At 39.0% G+C, this 24,439-nt stretch overlaps 1 protein-coding gene across 2 annotated transcripts in view; it reads left to right on the top strand.

Moving 5' to 3' along the window:
• Nucleotides 1-24,439, top strand: part of NETO1 (neuropilin and tolloid like 1) — a 76,394-nt gene that overhangs the window by 19,176 nt on the left and 32,779 nt on the right. For both annotated transcript variants that reach the window (XM_010971938.3, XM_074355290.1), the window contains exons 5-6: nt 22,207-22,248; nt 22,367-22,494. In XM_010971938.3, the coding sequence (XP_010970240.1) occupies nt 22,207-22,248; nt 22,367-22,494 (170 nt within the window). The remainder of the gene's footprint in view (nt 1-22,206; nt 22,249-22,366; nt 22,495-24,439) is intronic.

The following is a 24,439-nucleotide window of genomic DNA, read 5'->3' as shown; positions in this document are numbered from 1 at the left end:
CCCAGGAGAGCAGCCGGGGAAGGTGGAGACTTGAACTAATTAGAGAACTAAGGACAAAACCCCACCTCATTATGACGTCCACAAATTAAAATAGAACCTTACATGAATTTGAGCCAATACTCTTGTCTAAGTAAATTAGAACACAAAATTGTGTATTTTTGGAGTCTTAACATTTTATTCAGTCTTGGCTTCTTCTTTATAGACAATTTTAGCCAGTTATCACTTGGCATCAGTTTTTCTTTGGCTATCAGTGAACTTTAGCAATACATTTTATTTTCTGAAGTACAGGAAGAGTATCTCTTCTGTCTCGTGCTTGGAGTCTTCCAATAATTAGGGACTTTTCCCTAAATTACGCAGAGAATTGCTTTCATGAAACTGGTTACAAAGGGTGAGCTTCCCTGGGATATTTTTGAAAGGTGCAAGGGTAGCGGTGAGCCACTTTGCAGATTAAAGGACAGATCATTTAATAATATTTTCTTTTCCTTTTTGTGTGACTTCGCTATACTCCCTTTTAGGAATGACCTCGTTTATTCATAGTTACTTTTGATAATATAATATCTCTACTAACAGGGTGATTTCAGGAGTCCTGCAAGATTTGAAGAAATAATTTGATCCCACTTAATAAAGAAGCCAGGGAGGGAGGAAAGAGTCACTTTTCTCTATTCATTACTTCCTTGTCACTCATATAATATTTACTCTACTACTTTATCTGTTGCTTGACTCTCTCTATTGGATTTATGCCAATTGCAACTGTAAGCTGTTACACTGTAAAACAGAGATGGTGTTCACTCTAGGCTGCTATTCAGATGGTTGTGATAAGAAAAGGGAAACTGCTTTGGAAAGTATCCTGATACATATATCCTGTATATTTACAAAAAAATAACTATTTTATCAAAAGTATTTGAATTTGTTTATTAGGTAAAACATCTCCCGCCCACATTTCTTCATGAAATTGTCCAGCAGAACAGTATGTGATAAATGCAGTCATTCAAAGTTAATTTAAATGAAGTAATGGTATAATGAGACAGTGATTCTTGCTTTCTACAATCTGATTATCAGATATTCATCTTAATAAAAATAATAAATTGCTGAGTTCTTGTTATATGCCAGGCGTTGTGCTAAGCACGTTACATGCATTGCCTCATTTCATCTTTATAGCCCACCTATGTGGTATTATATCATTGCCATTCTTGTTTTGAATTAAAAAAAAAGACTTAAAATGTTTAAATGTTGTTCTCAAGGTCATCTCCCTAGCAAAGCTGAAATTTGAACACAATAAATGTATATATTTAGGTATTATGCCTCACTGTCAACAAATATCTATTTGTTTCAGGGCTTAACTTCTCAAAAATTGATTTTGTTTCACTCTTTGTGATTTTATTGTGGAGCACTGAGATGTTTTCAGTCATCCTAGAATTTATCGTTTCTTTATTTTCTACCATCTTTCATATAATGGCAACATTTGTCCCTATGTCATAATTAAGCAAAAAAATTCTCCTGGATTTTTAAAATTTTAAATACAAGATGTTACTTTTTGTATTGGCATCATCATTATCTTCATCATCATGTTAATCATCAGTATTAGTAATCAATAATAATAATATCACTGGTATAATTTATACTGAATCAGTTTTAAACCCATAAATATAACATTTTTGTCAGGTACATTACAAATATGTAGAAAGCGATTAATTTGTTCAATCTATATTTTGCCAACTAGTAGAAAAAAGGTGAGTAACAGTTTCAAATGCTGAAATAATAATGGACTTCAGCCGTCTTCATTTTGAATTTATCCCCCCATGGGTACTACTTTCTATTTCTGTGTATTTTTTTTCAAAATTAATTTTGAAACAATTTCAAACAGAGAAAAAATGCAAACATAGTGAAAATACCTTCCCATCCTCCTCCAAACCTTTTCTGAATAAATTTAATTTGTTTTAGTAAGTGAAAAAAATAGCAGCAGTTAGCTTACCTGTTCATTGAATTTCAGAAATAGCTCAATATGTTTTCTCCCCACCATGCTTTCTTTTTTAAATTTAATTTAATTTAATTTAATTTTTTATCTTTTAAATTTTTATTTCATTGAGTTATAGTCAGTTTACAATGTTGTGTCTATTTCCGGTGTACTGCACACTTTTTTCAGTTATACATGAACGTACATATATTCATTGTCACATTCTTTCTCACTGTGAGCTACCACATCTTGTATACATCTCCCTGTGCTATATAGTATAATCTTGTTTATCTACTCTAAATATACCTGTCAGTATCTACAAATTTCGAACTCCCAGTCTGTCCCTTCCCACCCTCCTAACCCCTGGCAACCACAAGTTTGTGTTCTATGTCTATGAGTCTGTTTCTGTTTTGTATTTATGTTTGTTTGCCTTTTTCTTTTCTTTTCTTTTTTCACCACACTTTCTTGACCATGAATGTCAAACATGCTACAGCCCTGTCCATTTAGCTGGTGGGGACAGGTGAGAACATCACTTGACACAGAATATGAAAACAAATCTGTGTATGTTCATGTGTGACTGAAGAACTATGCTGTACACCAGAAATGGGCACAACATTGTAAACTGACTATACTTCAATAAAAACATATATATATACACACACACACACACATATATATATATATATACATACATATACATATATACATAAAAAACAACATATATACATAAAAAACAACAGTTATTTCCATTAAACAATGTTCAAACTATTCAGGAGTATTTTTTAACTTTTGCTTATTTTAAGTTTCAAGTTACCAGCATGATAAACCACACATTAAAAAAAAACAGAATTAAATAGTATCACTTGCTAATCAAACAATACCAATATTAAGAACAGCTTTTTATAATACTACTGAATAAGTGAAATATACATGTAAACACCAAAACATGTATATTTTGTAAATAGAAAGCTGAATTAGAATAAACCATACTTCATTCTATCTATTGCTGGCAGCCTGTATAAACCTGAGAGCAGCCAGCAGAATACACGAGGCTGGTCTAGGCTCGTATCAATCCTGTGGATGATGGTAAGAAACAAGAAGATATTGTGTAATAGGGATTATAAGCATCGCCTGCCAGATGTTACCTACTAGCTCAAGAAACAGAGTTATAAGGTCTGCTTATTCCAGAATATGAGTTAATAAAAGCCTGAGGAAGACAAGTTAACTATTTCTTAATTCTTATGCAGTATGATTTAGAAGTGGTTCTTCCTGAGGAATAAATGTGAGTAAATAAAATCTGAAGTGTTTAGCGGGGAGGGTATAGCTCAGTGGTAGAGTACATGCTTAGCATGCACGAGGTCCTAGGTTCAATCCCCAGTGCCTCCATTAAAAGTAATAAATAAATAAATCGCCTAATTACCTCCACCCACCCACCCCCGCCAGAAACAAAATCTAGTTTTTATATTGCCCTGAGAGAAATTTGATCTTTATGAGAGTGATGCAAACTACTCTAATTTCAGACCTGAGAGTTATTAACTATTGCAAACAATGTTTTTCCTTAAAGTTTATTGAGTCCTACTGAAAATTGTTGGCTATTGTGAAATATTTTTGTAAATAAATTTCAGGAACTACATTTATATTTTATTTTTGAAGAATTACAAAATATTTTACATTGCACCAAATTTTAAGAGTTAAGCACATGGTAGAGCCGAGGGAACACTTAGTTCTTCTATCATTTATCCATTTATTCATGTTCTAGGCACTGAAGGTAACAAATAAATACAACTCAGACTGCTCACATCCTACCTTGGGAGATAGGAGGTACCATGTGATATATGTCATAACAAAGGTAACATACGGTTTTAAGGAAGTGAGTGCCCTGAACTCAGAGGAGCCTAGACAACAGAGAAGCACTCTCAAGAGGTAAATCCAAATCCAGTCTCAAAACACTTAGAAGAGCTAAAAGGAAGTTATGAACAGGCCTTCCAGAGTCTTGGACCATGATGCCCAAAGACAGAAATACTGCTGTTGCTTTTTCACCAAAGAAATTGCAAGTGACTTGTCTTGACCGAAATAAAGGCTATGCACAAAGACATAATAAATGATGTGTTCAGGAAAGTTACCCAAGATGAAAGTCCATTTTTGCTATACTAACGTATTTGAGTTTAGTCTTGAAACAGTGAAAACTTCTGAAAGATTTTATGTGTGGAGATGATCACAGTTGAAACATAAAAATATCGTTGGATTGCAAGATAGAAAGTAAATTGGGAGAGGGTGGAATTGTTGAATCAGGAAGCTGTAAAAGGTGTCCAGGTGAATGAATGCAACTCCTAGTGGTATCACTGGAAATGAACAGGAAGGTATGGCTTCAAGAGTTATGAAGGTGTTAAAATTTATAACAAATGTTCTCTGATTATGTGAGGAGAAGAGACAGTGGGTTACACTGGAACACTTTTGGTTTGTGGTACCTTCGAAATATAGAAATGAGGTAACTCAGTGCCTTTTATTATCTGACAAGCCAGGCTGTAATTCCGTGAAGAGATAAATATTTTTTTAATTCATTGCTGTAGCTCCACTTGTTGGATAGAATTTTAAGTGTATGAGAGAGGTCTGGTCTCTGGAATCAGTTGTATTAGTCACTGGCATGGGGGTGGTCATGGAAACGATGGGTGTCGATGACGTTGCTCAGCAAAGAAATATCAAGAAAGATAAAGGCAACATTTGAGTAGGTGTCCTGGCAAGAAAGCCAAAAGGCTGCTATTTGAGAAACCTAAAATAAATACTCTGATGGCTGGCTAGCTAGTGTCAGGAAAAAGTGAGCTCTAAGTGGGGGAGTGGGGGTGCCAGAAACCAAGGGAAAGAGACCTTTTCAAGTCAAGTTAGTTTGTGATATATAAGATAGAGTGTGATTATCAACCAGATTTTTGCATTTAGAAGAAGTGATTGATATTTCTGTCAAATACAATTTTCCTGAGTGGTTAAGGTGGAATTCAGTCTGCAGAGAACTAAGCAGTGAACAAAACTGAGTGACTGGAGCCTATAAGCATAGAATAATCTTCCAAGAACCTTTTCTGTGAAAGGAATAATGTGGTGGGAGGATGAAAAAGAGTAGCTGGTTGAATCTGCAGAGTTAACAACAGGATGGGGGTGTTAAAGTTCATCTTTTGTCACTTTTTTTGTGCAAGACTTGGCTTCACTAGAAATTGGCCTTCAGACACCTTAAGACAGATTTCCTCATATCTTGCTTCTGCCTGGTGAAACTCACCTCCTTCCTGCCCATCTTGCTACCCTCAAAATGAAATCTGCTCCTCCAAAAATTCTGGCAGTCTTCTTTATCATATCTGTTCATTGAGGAATTGGAAGCCAACCCACAGCCCCATGACCTCTGTTATTTTTGTCGTTTTTCTACGTCTTACCTGGGATACTTGTTTAGATGTCCCAGTCCCATCCAGTGCCCAGTAACAGTGATAGGATAATGGTCTTCTGAAATGTAGGTGGTGCCGCCAACATTGCTGAAGTTCACACCTAGAAGCCGACCTGTTTCCGGTGTTTGGAGACTGTCCATGGTGCTGAACATGTGGACGCAGATGCCACAGCTTTTGCCAATTTCAGCAGCACTATTCCCACTCTCGCAAACCCGAGCCAATATAGCGCTGCTGTTCCTATCTCATGTGGGGGCTGCTTCCTCACTCATGCTGCCGCTTCCCCCAGTCTGTGGATGACTTACATACACCATACGATAGGATGATAAAGCAATAGATATTTTAGGACTTCCTCTTTGATTTCAGCCACATATGTAGCTCTGGGGACTGGACTGAGGTGATCTCATAGACATACACTATGAGCTCTTCCATACTGCCTTCCCCCTTTACTTGTACAACCTACAACCAGGAGTCTCTCTTTTCTTGGACAGAAGTTAATTTTTCTCCCCTGTGGATACACTCCAAATGTATTCAGCAGTATCCTAATATGCCTGGGTCAGTCCTAGGGTAATGCATTTTAGCCTCAAACTGTAATAAAGCAATGCTTATTTATCGCTCAGTATGGGCTTGCTGTCTTTAGAGCTATACTGATGTGCCTGATACAGTAAGAGCAGCGCGATCTTATGGTCCTGATGAAAGAACAGTGTGTCAGTATGCGCTGCCTCAGTTTGAGAGAAGCTGGCCAAACATTGGTTTGTTCCCTAGGGTTTCCATTCTGTCCCTATTATTCCATTTATTTTTCAGTCTACTTTTTGGCAAAGGAGGAAATAACTTGCTTGAATTCTAAAAAGTAAGCATATGCTAGAGTAAAACAAACATAGATTTATTTTTAAAAGCTAAAGTCAAAGCTGGATGTTAAAATACATATTAAAATTTCACAGGTTTGAGTCATGTCAGGTATGTCAGGAATGTGCTAGGACTGTGAAAATACAACAACAGAGATAATAATAAATAGTATCATGATTAGATTTAATAACTGGTTGGAGTGTCTTGGATAGTTTCAGACCTTTATTCTTACATCAAAGAAATTGAGACTTAGCTTGGAAGGTAGATCACTGTTGGGATTTTGGTTGGTCTAGAGCAACTTGAGGAGAGCTAGCATTTTTAATATACTGGGTCTTATATTTCTTGAACATGGTGCATGGTGTAAACCACCTCCTATTTAGGTCTTACCTAATCCTTTTCGCTGTCGTTCAGTTCTAAGTCTTTTCTTCCTTTCTTTTTTTTTTAATTTTCATTCTTTTTATTGAAGTGTAGTCAGTTTACAATGTTGTGTCAAAAAGTTTTTTAAAATTTATTTGAACCATTCTTTTTTTTTCCTGCAATGATTGTGGTTTTCACTTTCTAAGTGAGTTTATTATTGTTACTAACTCCTAATTTAAGTTGCATTGTAATCAGAAGGTGTGGAGTGATCCTTGTTACCATGTTGTTTGTTTACTGCCCTTTCCTGCATTTGAGGCTGTTCTCAGATCATTTTCTTTGGGAACTACAGCCTCAAAATTTTCTTTAGAATAAGTCTCTTGGAGGTAAAATCTTCCCGTGTTTACTTGCTGTCTAAATGTCTTTATTTCTCCTTCATCCTTGAAAGATCCTTTGGCCGAGTGACAATTCTAGATTGACAGGTGTTGTCTCTCAGCTCTTAGTAAATGTTATTTGACTGTCTGTTGGCTTGTGTTTTTGCCATTGACACGTCTGCCATCACTCTATCTGTCATTTCCTTTAATTGACTTTCTGCCCTTTCAAGGTTGTATCATCCGTTTCTGTGCTTAGTGTTTCTGCTGCCATGTGTCTACACGGATTTCCTTTTATTTATTTATTTTCCTGCAAGATATTACACCTTCTAGATCAGCAGCTTTGTATTTTCACCAGCTCCAAAAAATGTTTAGCTATTATGTCTTTAAGTCGTGCCAATTTTTGATTGTGGTCCTTAACAAATTTATAGATGGAAATTCCATTTTTAGCCTCTTTTAAAAAATAATTTCTCATGGTATACTTCTTTTTGCAAATGCCGCTTTTCCATACATCACATATATATACCTACAGAAAGTAGATTCTGTATTTGATGATTCCAGACTCAGGGGTCTGTTGAATCTATTTCTGCTGGCTGTCATGTAGAGAGACGGCCCTTCTCCTTTGGGTGAGTTCTTCATAGTCTTTTTTAACCTATTGCCACGTGTGGACTAATTTGGGGAAGCTCTCCTCTTAAGATGGCTTGTTCTGCTTCTGCTTTGTTTCTGCCAGTAGCAAAGAGTAACGCCTGTCGAAGACTGCTTCAGCACCCTTGAAAGTGTTGGTTTCCAAAGTTCAAAGCCGCCACAGAGATGTCTACATAGGACTCATGCATCAGCAAGACCCTCCCTTTCAGCAACACCCACATTCAGACAGATTTGCATCTGCACTTCTGTGCCCCCAATTCCCTCTTCTTCCAGGCCTGTCTACTCACCCTGGATTCCAGGTGTCTCTCCCAGCTACTGCAGGTCATTTCAGCCCAGGCTCCATCAGGGTCATAGGATAGTTTGAGCCTGAGAGAGTCATCCTGCAGCTAGTGGACCAGTGAGGCCCCCAAGAGTGTGACTGAGCATCATTGGGGAAGTGTGTGTGCACATATGTATGTGTACATGTGTGTGGACAAGTACAATGCTTCTCAAAACTTCTAGTCGATTCATATGGCAGGAAACAGAATCTTTAGAGTCAATTTCTAGCACTTATTTTACTATGAATATATTAAACGTCAAGAAAAAATATAGAGACTGAATATAAAATTCTACAGACCCACTCAGAGCCTTTCCAAATACTGGAAGGTTTCCATTAAATAGGTCACTTACGTATTTGAGAACAACCACTAGATATATAGAAATACTGTCTATAATTTCCAAGCCATCAATGAATTTAAAGGGAATGTAGAAGTCTTATAAATCAAATGGAAAACAGGAAACAGAAAACAGAAAAAAAGGATATGTGAAGGAAAAGAAGGTTTAAAAAAGCATAAAATATAATAGCAAAAGTAAGCCCAGATATGTTACTGAAGAATATAAATATAAACAGAGTAAATTCACCGATTAAAAAAAAAAGCTGAGAAGTGGATTAGATTAAGGAAAAATATTAGCAATACAGTACTTATAAGAAACACACCTAAAATTAATTAAAATATACTGACACACATGCAGGAAGATAGAAAATTAAGGACTGTGAAAAGAGAGCCATTAACTAAAAGCTCCCCCATTTCTGATCTCTTTCCTTGTCTACCATGGTTAGCTCAAGAGTCCATGACTAGAGATTTCTTATTTTATTAGAACTTCCACAAGAGTATGTGACACCTTTTCTTGTTCTACTGTTCTGAAATCAAGATGTAATTTTATATTTAATCCAAATATCTTTTATGGTGATTTATGTCGCTTTTCTAGTCTCAAGAAATGAAGTGAATATTTGGGAACTCTTCTCACATGATGATGTCCTCAGTAGTTAATGAATACTTCTCAGAACCCTTCCTATTGCTCAAAAGGGATACCTAATTCATTTGTACCAAGTATATAGAGCCAGATAATTTCAAATTCAATTTGAGGTCGTAATTCTAAGATTGAGGCTCCCAGAAACTTTATGAGAAGAGAAACATACTAATGGTAGCTTGCCATGGAAATGTCATCAGAAATAAAACTACCTTCGGTCAAGTCCTGGCATCTGGCTGGAGTGCATTATTTCTTTAACAGTTATTTCAAGAGTACCCACTAAATGTTAGGAATTTTGAGAGCGATGTTTACTGAGATTGAAAGAAACCAAAAACCCCTACCTACTCTCCAAGTACATCTCTGCTCCATCAGGAGTTTTGGATGAGTAAACATTATTGCCATAGAACAAAATGCCATAATGCAGACATAAAATTGTATAATAAAGTCAAGCCCTATTCCCAACAGAGTATTTTCCACGTGGCAGCCAGAGTGATCTTTTAAAAATGAAGTCAAAGTTATTCCTCCGGACGAACGCCTACTGTTTTTTTTCTTTCTCCTTCGATCAGAGTCTTTCTATTGCCAAGCTCCCCTTCAGTAAATGTCCAGAAAATAAATATTTGGGGGTCATGCAGCCTCTGTGGCATTTACTCAGCTCTGTGAATGTGGGGGGAAGGCAGCCCCAGACAATGCATAAAGGAGTGGGTGTGGACGTGTCCTGATACATCTTGTTGGTAGACAAAACGATTTTTGAATATCTTTTTATGTTTTTGGAGGGAAGGATGGAGATTGGAGAATTTATCGCTACTGCTGCTTTTGTTCTTGTTTTCCCCAAAATTTGATTGTATATGCAAGTTTAAAAAAATTTTTTTTAAAAGCTTAGAGAACAGTGTCTGCCAAGACTTAAGTCTTCAGCTTTTATTCCTATGACAACCCATGTTGTTTTGACACTAGTAGCACAATTATTATCTATTTTACAAATACAAGATGTGCGGAACTTGGGGACAGAAAAATGTCACTCTATTTCATGACTAAAATTGTGTTCTTGACTCTGAGCTCATGGGTTTGCTTAGCAGTAAACAACTTAATCTTATATAGTGAATTTTTTTTTTAAGTCACATTCAAGATTCACCTTGGTTCTTTGGATGCCTCGTCTGCAAATGGCTCTTGCCCTGTGCTCCACTCCCCAAGTTCTGCAGGGGACGAGAGGGGCAGTGTTCCTGATCTCATTTTTTTGTTGTTGTTACTGGTGTCCGGGCATCGCTGCCGCCGTCCTTGGTGTCTGATCTGTAGCTGGGGTTGTGCGCAGTGCTCAGTCTCCTCTGTGGCCCACTGGTCAGTCTGCATCATCCCAGCATTAGGAGCCCACATGGACTGGCTCCCTTGCCCAGTCCGCCTGCCTGCCTGGTGACTAGCTCTCCCTCTGGTGCCCCCCCCACCCTCTCCAACCTCCCAAGACTGGAGCCCCAGTCGAGCTCCCAGATAACTTCTGCCATCCCCTCTGCGTCTGTGAGTTGCACACAAATTCCCCTCTGGCTGTGAGGAAAAGTCAAAGATGGTACAAGACCTCTCTGCTTTTCTCACAGAATCTCCCCCCACGGGATCGGGTATTAGGTAACTGTTGTCACAAGGGTGTCTAGGCAACGCCCCTCACTCGTCAGACCCCAGGGGGGCAGCTTCTTTGCTTCTCGGTTTAGAGGGCACGGGGACAGGTCAGGAGACTAACAGGAAGCCAGCAGGTGAAGGTCCAGCTTGGAACCTAGGTGAGCAGTGAGTGACGTGTCCCATGAGAGCCTCACGCCTTTCCCTTTGCAGTTACTTTACATTGAATCTTAGAAGGATACTTGAGTAAGACTACATGCATTCAAGTTCCAGTTCTGGACCTTCCCCAGTTTTCTCAGTCACCTGAGGTCTCACCTTCAACTTAAAAAATTGGGGTGATAACCACCCTGGGAGACAGGGGTTACTTTGAGGATTAGCGAGGTCATCACTGTTGAAGTTTCTGCCCAGGGCCTGGCGTAGCATGAGGGCTTGCTGAATGTTGAATGCTGCTTCTGAGACGATTCCTACACTTTTATTTATTTCTATAAAGAGGAGGACAGAAAGGGCGAAGAAAGCTCAGTTCCAGGAGACAAAAATTAGGCGCTAAGCAATCGCCAAGGTGTAGCGTGTCAGTCAGGGCAAGCTGTTTCCGAGTCAGGAAGTGAAAGGGGATTTAGGGCTGTTTCCTAGGCAACAGATGGCAGGAGCGAGAAGCCGGGCAGATCATGGGGTCCTGTGTGTCATCCGTGCTGGTCCAGGTTGTACTGGTCAGAAAAACAGACGCAATTATATTGGCATAGGAATGAGATTTATTATAAAGAATTGGCCCACATGGTTGTGGAAACTTAGAAATCCACAGACCTACAGCTGGAGACCCAGGAGAGTGGATGGCTTACTTCCATTTCATATCCAGAGGTCTGAAAACCAGGACAGCCAGGTGTGCAGTCACAGTCTGAAAGTGGGCAGGATCCAGACCCAAGAGCCAGCTTTTCAGTTTGAGTCCCAAGGTGGGAACAGCCTGATGTCTGAGCCCAAGCCGTCAGACCGGAGGGCTTCCCTCTCGCTCCAGCCCCCTTTTTGTTCCGTTCCAGTCTTCAGCTGTCCCTCTGATGAGGTCCACCCGTGTTAGGGAGGGCAGTCTTCTCCTCTCTCTTTACCAATTCAAAGATTCATCTTATCCGGAAGCACCCTCCCTGACACACCCAGAACAGTGTCTGGCCAAGTGTCTGGGCCCCCCATGGCCCACTCAAGCTGACACATACAGTTGACCCTCACACCCTCCTACATGTTTCCAAAGCCATGACAAGAAGAGCAGATGTCCACTGACTAAACAGTGTCCCTAGCAGAAGCAAGTGGACTGGGGTGGAGACGGATGGGGTTCTTGGCCTAGTTAGGTAAAGATGGCAAAGAATGATGCAGGCTGCGTGTTCTGTAATTGATTTTGCTTCCTGTCAGGGTGGTTTCCAACATGTTAATCTCTCTGTTTAATTGCTCTACATGAAGGTCCATTGTGATGAGTTGAAACTTTAGAAACAGGAGCTTATAAAATTTAATCCCCACACATTTATCGTTGCTCTTTCCTGAAACATGAAAAGTAAAACTCATTCATCCCTCACTCATTGCCTGTGTATAAATTAAACAAACATCAGTGGACTCTCCCAGAGTCAAAAGGCCTTTCTGAACTTTTTTAGAGTAGCTTATAAATGGTCTCCCTTATGTAGTTCTAATGTGAAACAGATTCTTCACTTCCTTCTAGTACAAAAGCAGAAATAGAACCCTTTTAATTTTTCTGGTGCCAGAACAGTGCCATCCACATGTTTGAGTTTTTATTGCATGCATTTCCCATCAGCAAAATAAATCTTGACATAGAGACTGGGAAAGGTTTCATTAAACAGAATGAGTTAAGAGAAATTAAGTCCTGGTATAACATACCGATTTAACATCCAGAAATTACAGTCTTCTTTGTAGCAAATATAATTCAAAATTAATTTTATGCATTTAAAGAAAAAGGAGGGAGAGGGTCCAGACAGGGATGTGGGAGTAAGAGATACAACCTACTATGTATAAAGGAAATTAGCAGCAAGGATGGACTGTGCAGCACAGAGAAGTCCAGTCACTATTTTGTAACAATTTTAAATGGAACATAATAGTAAAAATATTGAATCACTGTGTTGTGCACCTGAAATTAATATAGCATTGTAAGTCAACTATACTTCAATTTAAAGAAAGAGAAAACGCATTCTTTTACTTTTAGCATATTTTATTTAGAAGCACATTGGAATGTATAAAATCAACATATATAAATTATAGTGTTTTATTTGGGCAGAAGATGTGAATTAGAAGATACTTATACTCAGTTGAGTGCCATGTGTATTTAGTTTAGTTTCCTGTTTCCTTTGATGGGAACCCAGCTTTTATGGCGAGAGCAAGGTGGGTTATAAATTAATGTGATTGACTTGCCTGTGGATCTAATATAAATATATTTTCATGGTTTACCTACACACTTTTTGAATTTCTTGCTGTTAAACATTGGTGAGCTCTCCAGCTACATCCTTGCCTTTTATTTTCCCAAGGACATGCTCCAGTTCTCATACCCTGATCATTGTTCAACAAGAACATATTTATCATCTGTATGATATTCGTTTTGCCATTAACTTTGGCGAGACATCCATTTTTCTCAAACCTTTTTTGTATGTCTTTAGAAGGAAACCTTCCCATGTTTATTTATTTTTCTCTTTTGTACTTCCTTTGGATTTTTCCCTCGTTCCTTTGATTGGTCCCTGTGGTGTGGCAAGCAAGTGGCAAGCAGTGATTCAGGCATGAATGGGCACACTGGAGGAGGATGCCTTACTCAGTGACCTTCCTCGTGGGACGTGGGATTGTGGAACGGGAATTCTGACGCTCTGTGGGAGAAGTAGGGCTTCTCAGCACAATAAACCTTCTTTAATTCACACCCCCTGGTGTAGGTCCCCCTGGTGGCGGCTATGCAGTAAGTGGTTCCCTAGACCCGGCTCTGCCCACTCTCGCTTTACTCTCCTCACCTCATCTCTATTGAAGTTTTCCCAGGCCACACAATTTCTAACAGTAATGGGGATTAATTTAAGCAGGAGTGATTTTCTTCATATTAACTCATTGCGGGCGAACTGTCCTGCAGGAGCACTACACACTGCTAACTGCAGGTCTTACGTTGGGTCTTGATTCTTTGATTCATTTTGAGTTAATTTCTGTGTGTGTTGTTCGGGGAAGGGTCAGAATGTATTGTTTTATGTGTGGCTGTCTAGTTTTCCCAGCACCATTCCCAGTGGAGAAAACTGTCCTTTTACCATTGAATGTCTTGGCACCCTTGTCAAAAATTATTTGACCATATATGGGAGGACTTAACTTCTGCTTTTTATGTCAGTTCAGCTCAAGAATTGTATGCGAAGCACTGGAGAAAGGAGGGACTAAGACAAAAGGGATTAGTTAGGACTCTGATGCCCTAAGGTGATGCGGGCTGGCACTGAGACCGTAGACTGGAATGAGAGGTTGGTAGTGAAAAATTTTACAAAAATAATTGAAAGCTCTTCGTATCTTACTGATGAAATAAGAGTGTGAAGGAGTCAAGTTAATTTTGTTTTTGAAGTTTTCAGCTCAGGGAATCATGAGAAGGCTAATGATTGATAAAAATGAAAAGTCTAAGGGAATAAAATGAATGGGATTCCATCAATCTTACTCTCTGACTAAACAGGAGAGACCCAATTCTCTCCTTCCTTGCAAACTAAAATTTATGATATTGGATTTATATTGCTGTAGACCACTACTTTGGGGAAATCACGGATTATTTTCACACCTCTTAATGAAATAACTTTTTTGGTGTTCTTATGTTTGAAAGATAGAAAAATGAGCAAAGGGAATGAAGACTCGGCAAGTTCTCAATAAACAACTGGGTCTTAAACTGTAGTCTAAGGGCAAACGAACCATTTCAGAGTTTTTATAATGCAAAACCAGTTTCATAGTTACACAAGCATTTTTTAAATACCAGTGAAATGTTGGTATAGCATTATTAAAAATTCTAAGACATATTTCAGTGAACACTTCACGTTGCATTTGATGAAGGCTGGAAATGTGCTTGATTCTTACAGTCCTCAGGTAATGATAGATTTGGGGGCCAATGGACCCTGACAGTCCAGCTCTGCCTGGAACTATACTTCTCCCTCATCTCTCAAGATGGAAGTTGCACTTTTGAGAAATAACTCTTTCTCGGAGATGTGAGGGGTTTAGGGAACTCTAGTCTAACTTTCTTAATACGTGGCTCAGAACTAGGTACCCAGCTCTGATCATTTGTTCTCTCAAGTGAAATGCTCATTAAAAGCACTGGTGTTAGACCCTCATTCAAACCTGCTGAATCTCTGTGATATTGGGGAAATGAGTATCAGGGGGATGAAAAGAGATGATGTGAGAAGTGGAGATAAAAGGATTATATATATTTTTTTTCTTGTTGTTGTTGTTGTTTGTAATTGTTAATTCGCCTCTACTTAAAATGAACCAAGGTTACTTTCTAGTGGATAATACAAAAAAAAAGAGAGAGATGATCCTTTCAGTTTTTGGATAGTTGCATCCATCTAGGAGAAGATCTCTGATACTGCCAATCGCGGAATTAGATACAATACTTTCTTAAATGGTTTCTTGCTTATTTAGATTAGCTCAATTTTACTGTTACCTAAAATTTGGATATAATTTTTGAGCTAAACTGACATCAAAGGGCCTTTGGTAGCTGGTGTACATTGTTCTGTATTAAGGGAAAAGTGGCTATCTGGAAATTTACCAGCTATCAAGCATTATTTGGATATTGGTAAACATTCAATGAGGACTTTGTTATGACTTTTCTGCAAGAATTCTCTAGCTGATCTCAGGCATCTGAGGAAATGAGATGAACTTGCCAAAGTTACATGCTTTCTAATGGAAATAATTGCAGCATTCAGAATAGACAGTGAGGCTACAGCAATGGTAATTAATTTGTAAATAATGATTTCAGAGCAACAATAATATTTTAGACATATAAAAGTAATATTTTTGAGGGGGCAGTAATTGGGTTTATTTATTTCTTTCGGTGGAGATAACTGGGGATTGAACTCAGTGTTGCCAAGTCCAAACTTGTTCTGCTTGCTGAATGACAGGCCAATAAATCGGGAGACGAGGTGCTGGGGCAAGGAACAGCGACTTTATTCGGAAAGCTGGCAGACGGAGAGGATGGCAGACTAATGCCCTGGAGAACCATCCTCCTCTAGTCAATACAGGCTCCTTTTATACAAAAAATAAGGCGGGGGAGGGAAAGCAAGGGAGGGGGTGTGCTTGGTTGTCATAACCTTCTTGCTGCAGGCACTCTTTGTTCTTGCAGCCATCCCCGTGGGCTAGGTCATGGCGTCCCTGTAAACCTCCAACAAAACAAAGGTTATTCTCTGCTATATCAGGACCTCACAGGTGCCAAGCATGCACTCTACCACTGAGCTGTACTCTCCCCGCCAAAAATAATATTTTAGGTATTTTTTTAATCCATTCTGAAGCTAAAATTCTGAAATGAACATGGATAAGATAACTTATATTTACATATTGCTTTGTATTTTAGGAAATCTATATCTTATCCATTATTGAGTTGATATTTGCAGGTCCTCTGCTTTGTACCAAGCCCAGCTGATATTTTTATCCACATCTTTTAGAAAGAAGCCTTATTGTTGTTACATAATACAAGTTCATGTTCCATAGTAGCTAATTCAAATATGCAATCACCAAACACGTTTTGGACAATCTAGTTTTTGGGTTTTTTTTTTTGTCTCTATTATTCTTTTGGTCTTCTGATGATTTTTTTTCCCTCTTTCCCTCAAAGTTTTTCTCCATTTTGTATAGTAAATGCTTATCTTCCCCATAGAATAATACTATTGCCTGTGTCTATCAAAAACAAACATTGTAAAAGCCTATTTAATGTGAACACAAGCAAAATCCAGCATCTGTGCATTCATTTTATAGGAAAGAATATATGTTCTCAATATATTTAAAATTATGAATACACACATCATGAGGAAACATAATATATAGCAGCTAAATAAATAAAAGAAAGAATACATCTGTACAAGCCTTGCAAATATCAATAATATTTTACAAAACTTGCAAAATTCCTTTCCTACAATGCTTATAAGTTTTGATTTCTAAAATTTATATGAGTAAATTTCATTTAAACTAGAAAAAAAAGAAGTCATATGTAAATTCTTTGCTGATATTAAGACCGTTAGTGGGGAGAGGGTACAGCTCAGTGGTAGAGTGCATGCTTACTTAGCATGCGTGAGGTCCCAGGTTCAATCCCCAGTACCTCCATTAAAAATAAATAAATAAACCTAATTACCTTGCCTCCCCCCAAAAAAGATCAAGAAAAAAAAAAAAAAGACCGTTAGGGAGGCAAACTTACTGTGAAGCTCTAATTGTCACAGATAAGGGTAAACCTTAAAAAGAGGCTTAAAATATTGTGCTATGAATTTTATGATAGAACCATGTTGCGTCTGGAGAAGAGTGAAATAAATCAGATTAGTAAAATAATCTGATGATGCCAGCTATTTTAGTGCTGTGCGAAGAATTTTTTGCAACTGATTTTTAAAACAGCACCTGAAATTCAGTTAACTGATCTCAGAAACTACAAACGCAGTGCTTTTCAGTCTTGAGTAGGAAGCGAGCTGTCAGCACTGATGGGCTGCAGGCAGGGAAAGAAGGACGGGAACTGGAAAGTGCCTGTTGAAGTGGGCAGCTCATCCCGATGCAAGGGCTAATTTAATAAAGACATGCCAGCTGACATTACAGGGCTTCCCAAAGCAAGTAGAGATGGGAAGTGGAGATGTAATGGAACTCAGGACATGATTCGGGCTGTGTGAGATGGCGGACACTTGCGGAAAGTATTGATCAGCTTTGTCAGGACTAGCCTGGCAGGTGGTTGAGCTGTGCGCTGCAAACTTATTACAGTATCAAAGTTGATTTTTATAATCAGAGGGTTTTGTAGGTATAGTCACAGGGCCGCGTCGGGCAGTTACAGTTTCCCATACTCTTGCGTTCTGTGGTACAATGGCACACCTGAGCTATAAAAGCCTAAACCGACAACGTCTTGATTTTAGCTAAGAAAAAGGTACGTTTCAGAACTTTTTAGTGACTTGTTCAGAGTTACAGAGGTAGCTACGAAACTGTTCAGGTTTTAGGTCAGAACAAGGTTATTTTTCTATTTTTCTTGAATCCCCTTTTTGTTCACTTGTAAAATAAGATGTCTCTGATTTTGATTTATTCATAGTCTAACCGATAAGTAATAATTTACTGGAAGTCCAACTACAGTGTGGCTGGCACTGAGAAAATTGTTTGGAATATGAAATAAATGAATTGCACAGTCCTAAGTTACTAAAGTGTAACGCAGAGTTTTGTTGGGAGATGAAGTGTGTACCCATGATTGAAAGGTGGGCTGTTCAGTGCATTCTGAAATATTTTGGTCTCAAGCGCCCAATCTTCTCTTAAGAAATACTGGAGACCTCAGAGTGCTTTGGCTTACATAGCTGTATCATCCAATATTTACCATATTAGACATTTAAACGGATAAAATTTTAAATAGCTGTTTATTAATTCATAGAAAACTTACATTGAAAACCAGTTATGTATTAACATAAAAGCGTATTTTAAAACGTTGATTAATATTAACATAGCAATTAAGTATTATAATAATAATTAGAGGGGTTACATTGTTTCACATGTTTCTAGGTCTGTTTAGAGTGTGGCTTATTAGCAGACAGCAACTTTCTCACAACTGTTTCTGCCTCACATCTTTGCAATGTGTTCTTACGGTTGAAGTAAATGGAGAAAATTCAGCCTCATGGAGAAATGTAGATGGGAAAGGAAAGAGTATTTTAATGGCTTTTTCTGATGGATACGACATCAAGCCTCTATAAGTGATAGTTTCTCAAAGGTTAGTTGCAATGGGGAATGTGAAGCTACGTCAAGAAGTTTGCGTATCTGTTACGTTAACATCGGTTGATGTATCTTGCTCTTCAAGTGCCTCTTTTACCAGGCATAATTGTTTTAACATCAACCATTACTAGATGGCGGTTACTGGATCGCTGTTATGCAGATGTCCAAGTGTGAAACCATTTCATTATTCAGTATCAAAAATCATACTTGTTCATATAATCAACAGTCACACTGAGAAATTACTCAAGTATTGAGATGCTGTCAAATACACAGTGATGGATACATTTTGTTTGCTTGGAGCTTGAATTTTATCATTGGCAGCAAATATTGTCAGTTTGTTTTCCTTAAAGCCAATAGTTTGGCTGTGTTCATCCTGCAGAAAAATCAACAGATTCACTGTGTTCTCCTTGCAGAAAAGATACATGTGCAAAATCTTACATTTAAAAAATTTAGTAATTTTTTGAATGCCTCATCAAGAAGATTTTAAAGTAAAATAGTCTTTTTTTTTTAATCTCCACGAATGCATGAGGATGACTTATACAATGAATACTAACAGCTGAGTTTTGGTGCCATTGTCTTGGGTGCCCAGGAAGAAAAAGATGTGGGTTTAGTAAACAGGAGATCGGTCTTGAATAGAACATCTAATTTGATAGGTTTCCTGTTAAGAGCTTCTTGATTGGAAAAGTGTAGGTATAAGGCATTACAGAATATGAGGAAATCAACTTAGTGGACTGTAATTATGTTTTTATGCACAAAAAATATGTTAAACTCAATAACACTTATTGGGCACCTACTATGTCCAAGCAGTGTTTGGTCCTGGGCAAAAAGAGGGAGGAGGAATAGACGCAGAGGCCCTTGTAGCGTGGACGTCCTCATGGTCTAGTGGGAGTAGATGGTCAGTAAACAAGTTTGCTATTTGTTAATAGCAAAATGAGAGTAAATTGTGATAAAAGAAACCAGGAAGGGAGAAAAGGAAGAGAGAGTCAGTGCGGCCTTCGAGGGTGTCCCCCAGGAGGGCCTTTCCTAGAAGATAATATTTCAGCCAAGAACTGAAGAATGAGTAATATCCAGCAAAGCAGAGCCTGGCAGGGGTGGGGAGAGAGATCGCAGACAGAGAAAAGAGCAAGTGCAAACAGCCTAGAATGTTGTGCAAATAGGAAGGATCCCCGTGTGTTGAGAGGAGAGAGCAGAGGTGAGCAGCCTGGGGTGCCCTGGGCCAGGTGGTCTGGGGCGAGAACACGCAGGACATTACAGTCCATTAAAAAGAGTTGTGACTGTAACCCAAGGGCAGTGGAAAGCCAGCTGCGTATCATGATGGTTTATATTTTTAAGAGCTTATTCAGGTTGCTTAGTGGACAGTAGATTCGGGAAGTTCTAGAGTCAGAAGATGATGACAAAGTCCAAGGTCGTTGTGCTTCTGCGCAGTAATTTGTCTTTGCCCCAGACAACCTGAAACAATAAATCAATCTCAATATCCTCACATTCGATGTAGGTTGTTTTTAAAAATTATTGTGTTGTTCATTTTCTGTTTGTGTTTGCAGCTCACGGGGGCCACCCGTTAATACGATTGTTATATTATTGGTGCTTAATTCAGATGGAACCGCAGGGATGATTTTTATCCTAAAGGTTTTATTTTTTTTTCCAACAATAAGTCCCTGCACCATTAATACAAAGACAAAAATACATTTTCAGTTCTCAGAACTGGAATCTCTCTCAACGTTGTCTGGCATGAGTTATAAAAATGACAAATGTTAGCCTTCAAACTAGAGGACAGAATACCAACTACATTTTCACAAGTGTCATAGGAAGAGCCACGCAAGGCTGGAACAGTCGCATCACAAAGGAGGCAGTAGTAATAATGACTGCTATTAAGCATTATGCAAAATAGTAAAAGGGACATAATGAATAACAAAGAGTCCAGATAACGGAGGTGGGCAAGCTTGAGGGACATGTCTCTTGAATACCAGGACAACTGCTTAAGGGTGCCAGCCCGTCTGAGTAATTATGGACGAAACAGCTCCTTTCTTGTGCACAGTAGGTAGCACATATACATTCTTTGAAAGAACAACCAAATATCCATTGATTTAGATGAAGGGAAAAAAATCTCTATGCTGTCCTCGTTTCTGTTTCTTCCATGGAAATTGCATACAGATATCTTCCGTCTTTCTTTTCCAAAAAAGGCAAAGGAACTGTTTTCAAAAGAGTTCTGCAAAGCAATTTGGATCTTGATTCAACATTTAATACCACTGTTATTTTGCTATTGTCCTACAATAAAGTGAGTCTAAATAAAGGACATAGCTAAATTGTAGCTGGGCCAATCCAAGCCTTTCAGCATCAGTAGATCAGTGTACATTGCTGTTAAAAACAAACAAGCAGCAACAAAAAAATTGAACCTGTAATGAAGGTGAGTCCCCTCGTACAGTCGGCCTGCAGTTATGGGTCTGGCGTATTCACGCACACAGATGAACTAAGAAGCAGGCTTAGATACACGCAGACTTCCCTACACATACGGTCTTAATATCCAGAATTAATTTTCTCCAGACAGAGTGCCACCCTTTCATATTTCAGTCCTAGACCGTTACTGAACAGTGTCTTACAAAATATTTCTAACTTTGTAAGATTTTTGATTTATCGCTAATACCACAGTAGCAAAAAGGAATTAAATTTCACAATCATCTTTTAAATTGGATACCATGTGTCTCCAAGATAAATCATAGCCTTTGATGCCTTCACCCATAAATAAAAGAAAATCAATTCAAAGTAACCGAGACTACAAGGATGTGTATTGTTTCAAAAAGCAAGAAGCTCAAAGAAGTGCAACTCCAGACTAGGTTAATGCAGTGCCTCAGTGATACCCTTAAGGACTGGTTCTTCGTGGTTCCACTCTGCTCATCCTAAGAGTTAGCATTTTCTTACATTAGCAACTGTCAACATCACAAGTTGGCCAACACACGTGACCCCAAATGCTCCAATATAAACATGACCACACCATGAGCTGGGAAAACGATGTGCCTTGTCCCCATTTGTTATCAAGGAAAATGTTCAGGAGCCCTCCAGTAGGCTCACCTGTGTGTTGCTCTGGCTGCAAACCCACCTCAAAATCAACTCCAGGAAATGGAAGGGAGACCATCATTTTTGGCTTGTAACAGTCAGGACATTTCCGAGGCTTGTGATAAAGCAAGCTTCCCCAAAGCATATAAATGAGCTGTCTGGACTGTGGTAGGCTGGAAGGAAGACTGGGGAGAGACTGGATGTCGCGTGGACACAAGAACATACTGAGGCGTACTTGGAAACTAGCACGGGGTAAAGAGTTACAGAAGTGCAGTCAGCCAGGAGAGAGGGACCTGAGGGTTTACGCCTTAACTCTGTGCTTCCAATATTTCCGTTGAAATTGTGTTTCAACGATTTAAAGAATTTTTTAAGACAGACAAAATAATTGTATCTAGAATAGATGGAAGTTTACCAAATCCTCGAATTATCTATGGACACATTTTACAAAAACATCTATTGTTCGGTTATAGAGTTAAAGGTAATGAGTAAGGTTTTCAACTTGATTATTAGATGAAGGAATGATATTGGATGGCTTTTTTAAAAATGGCTTCTTTTAATTGATAAGAATCCCGTGGTAATAAATATTATATTATACAAATGAACATTTCAGTCTTAACATTATTACGTACTTTTTATTTAACCATTTAATTTCCCCTGATGTGTTTTTTAAGGTGGATCCCTGAGTAATTTAATGGTATCGTACTCAACATCACTTTAAGTAATAAAGGCAGAATAAGACTAATTGTCCTTTTTCTCAATTTTTAAGATCCTGACTTTAAGGACCTTGGAGTTTTGAAACCATTGCCAGGTTGGTAAAATAGATGTTCAATGCTGTTCAGAGGCCTTTGCTTTCTGCTGTGATGTGTACCTTTGGTTTATTACTCAAGCTGCACATCTGTGTGTGTGTTTGGCGTTTTGTTCCTTAGTGTGTGAGTTCGAGACAGGCGGCCCGGAAGGCATCGTGGAGTCTGTGCAGATTACGAAGGAAGGCAAAGCGTCAGCAAGCGAGGCCGTCGATTGCAAGTGGTACATCCGAGCACCTCCACGGTCCAAGGTCAGTCTGAAGGTGAAGTGCAGCCGTGACATTTGGCTGGGAAAGGGTCCCTAGCGCGCATTGCTTTGAACCAAGTGGATGTGTGTAGCACGTCTCAGAGTGCGATCGTAAGCTGCCGTTTTGTCTTGGTTTTGAAATGCAACACGCCTTCCTCTGTGTACCGTAACTCCCAGGGTCGTGAATAATATGGAGAGTGTGCTGCAGGGACGTTGAATAACCTGGACAAGGGACTCCGGGATGGATCTGCCTCTGTAAAAAAAAGGATTGAAATGTCATATATAAGCTATGGTTCTAAGTGTGGTTAACTTATGTCCCGAGTGTCATTATCTGCAGTCTGCTTGCTTTTAACCCTAAAATCATATCTATGGAAGAAACTGCACAGGGCTCACAAAACCATGTATCTCTGGCATATAAAATAAACTTGCCGTAGGGCAGAGGGCCGGTGGTGATCAGGACCAGGCAAAAAGGACAGCAGGTACTTAACGGCCAATTACACTCCTTTTGATGGTCGTCATTAGAAAATGTCAGTCCAGCATTACCCAGTCCTCCTTTTTTTTTTCATAAATGCCCAAAATCTAGATTTTATGTTGATTGTTTTGATCCTTAAATGTTAATAGATTTTAAAAGTGGGAAACATTAGATGCATTAAACAAAATATACGATGGACCAGATTCAGGCTCGGAACACTATTTGGCAAACGTTTCTTTAGAATAACCGCATTCCTCCTATTTTGGTTGTATCTTAAGAAATACTGGGGAAGGGTGGTTTTGAGCCAGTAGTTGCCACAGGTGCAGAGTAGTGGTTACTTGCTTTTTCTCCCTTTAGTGTTGTTCTTCAGAGCATAGTTACAACCAAGCCTTACTGGTTTCTGAGATTTGGAGTTGACTATTTATTGAGGTTGAAACAGTTTGTTATTTAATTAATTGACTTAATGACTTTATAAAGTCTCAAGCACTATGCTGAAGAAATGAAAAATTAAGCGTCCTCACATTTTCAGTTTAATTCTTAGACACATATGTATCAAAAACAAATCCAAGGAGTAAGACAAGATCATTGAGATGTTTTTAAGGTGTAGCAGAGTGAGGGAGAAGACTGTGTGCACGGGAGGAGGTCAATCAAAGGTGGAATCAACTACGACTCAGGGTGTCTGCTGGGTCTTAATGAGAAACGGTGCTGTCAGGCAGGCAAGGTGGGAAGGCTTTCCTGGTAGAGTGAATAGCACCTCTAAGGACATGGAACCGTGAGAAAGTCCGCTGTGTCAGGAATTCAGTAATCGCATGCAGCCAAAGGAACACCAGGAATATGGAGGTGGGTGGTGAGTCATTAAGCTGCAGGGCTTCACAGGCCGAGGTCCCCCTGAAGGGCCTGGATTCATCCTGAGTGCGTTAGTGACACATGGAAGAACGCGAAACAGGGAAGGGATGTGGTCAGATCGCGTTTTCAACAAAATGGATTTTCTCTGCCTAGAAAGGACAGCTAGATAAAAACTTGATGGCTGGATATTCAGGACGAGGGAAAAACAAGAGTCCTCTCCACGGGAGGTGTTATTTCAGGAAAAACACTTTTGTCTTCCTCCCCTTGATTTCCCATGAATACGTCTCTGGGGTTTGCTTATGATTTGGAAATGCGGCACGCTTTCCCAGAACTTCCGGTTAGGCAGATTCAGGCCATGGCCCAGGTTCCAGCTCCGCCACTCGCAGGTCCCTGCATCTGAACCATTTAAAAAAAAAATAATTGCAGTATGAAGAAACACATAGTGATGCCTCCTTTCAAAAAAGAATCCAAGGCTACTGGTGACCAAAAACCCAACCTACTACAGAGAGTGTCCGAGGGCGGGGTTGCAGTGTACTGTGCTCTCTGACGCGATCTGCTCATTTTCCTTAAACTCTGTGAATGAAAGACTTTTTTAGATGTTTTTCCCGTCAAGAAACATTTGAGCCCCACC

This window comes from Camelus bactrianus, chromosome 30 (assembly GCF_048773025.1).
Source record: "Camelus bactrianus isolate YW-2024 breed Bactrian camel chromosome 30, ASM4877302v1, whole genome shotgun sequence".
In the NCBI taxonomy this organism is placed as follows: Eukaryota; Metazoa; Chordata; class Mammalia; order Artiodactyla; family Camelidae; genus Camelus; species Camelus bactrianus.
This window is presented reverse-complemented; position numbering and strand designations above follow the sequence as displayed.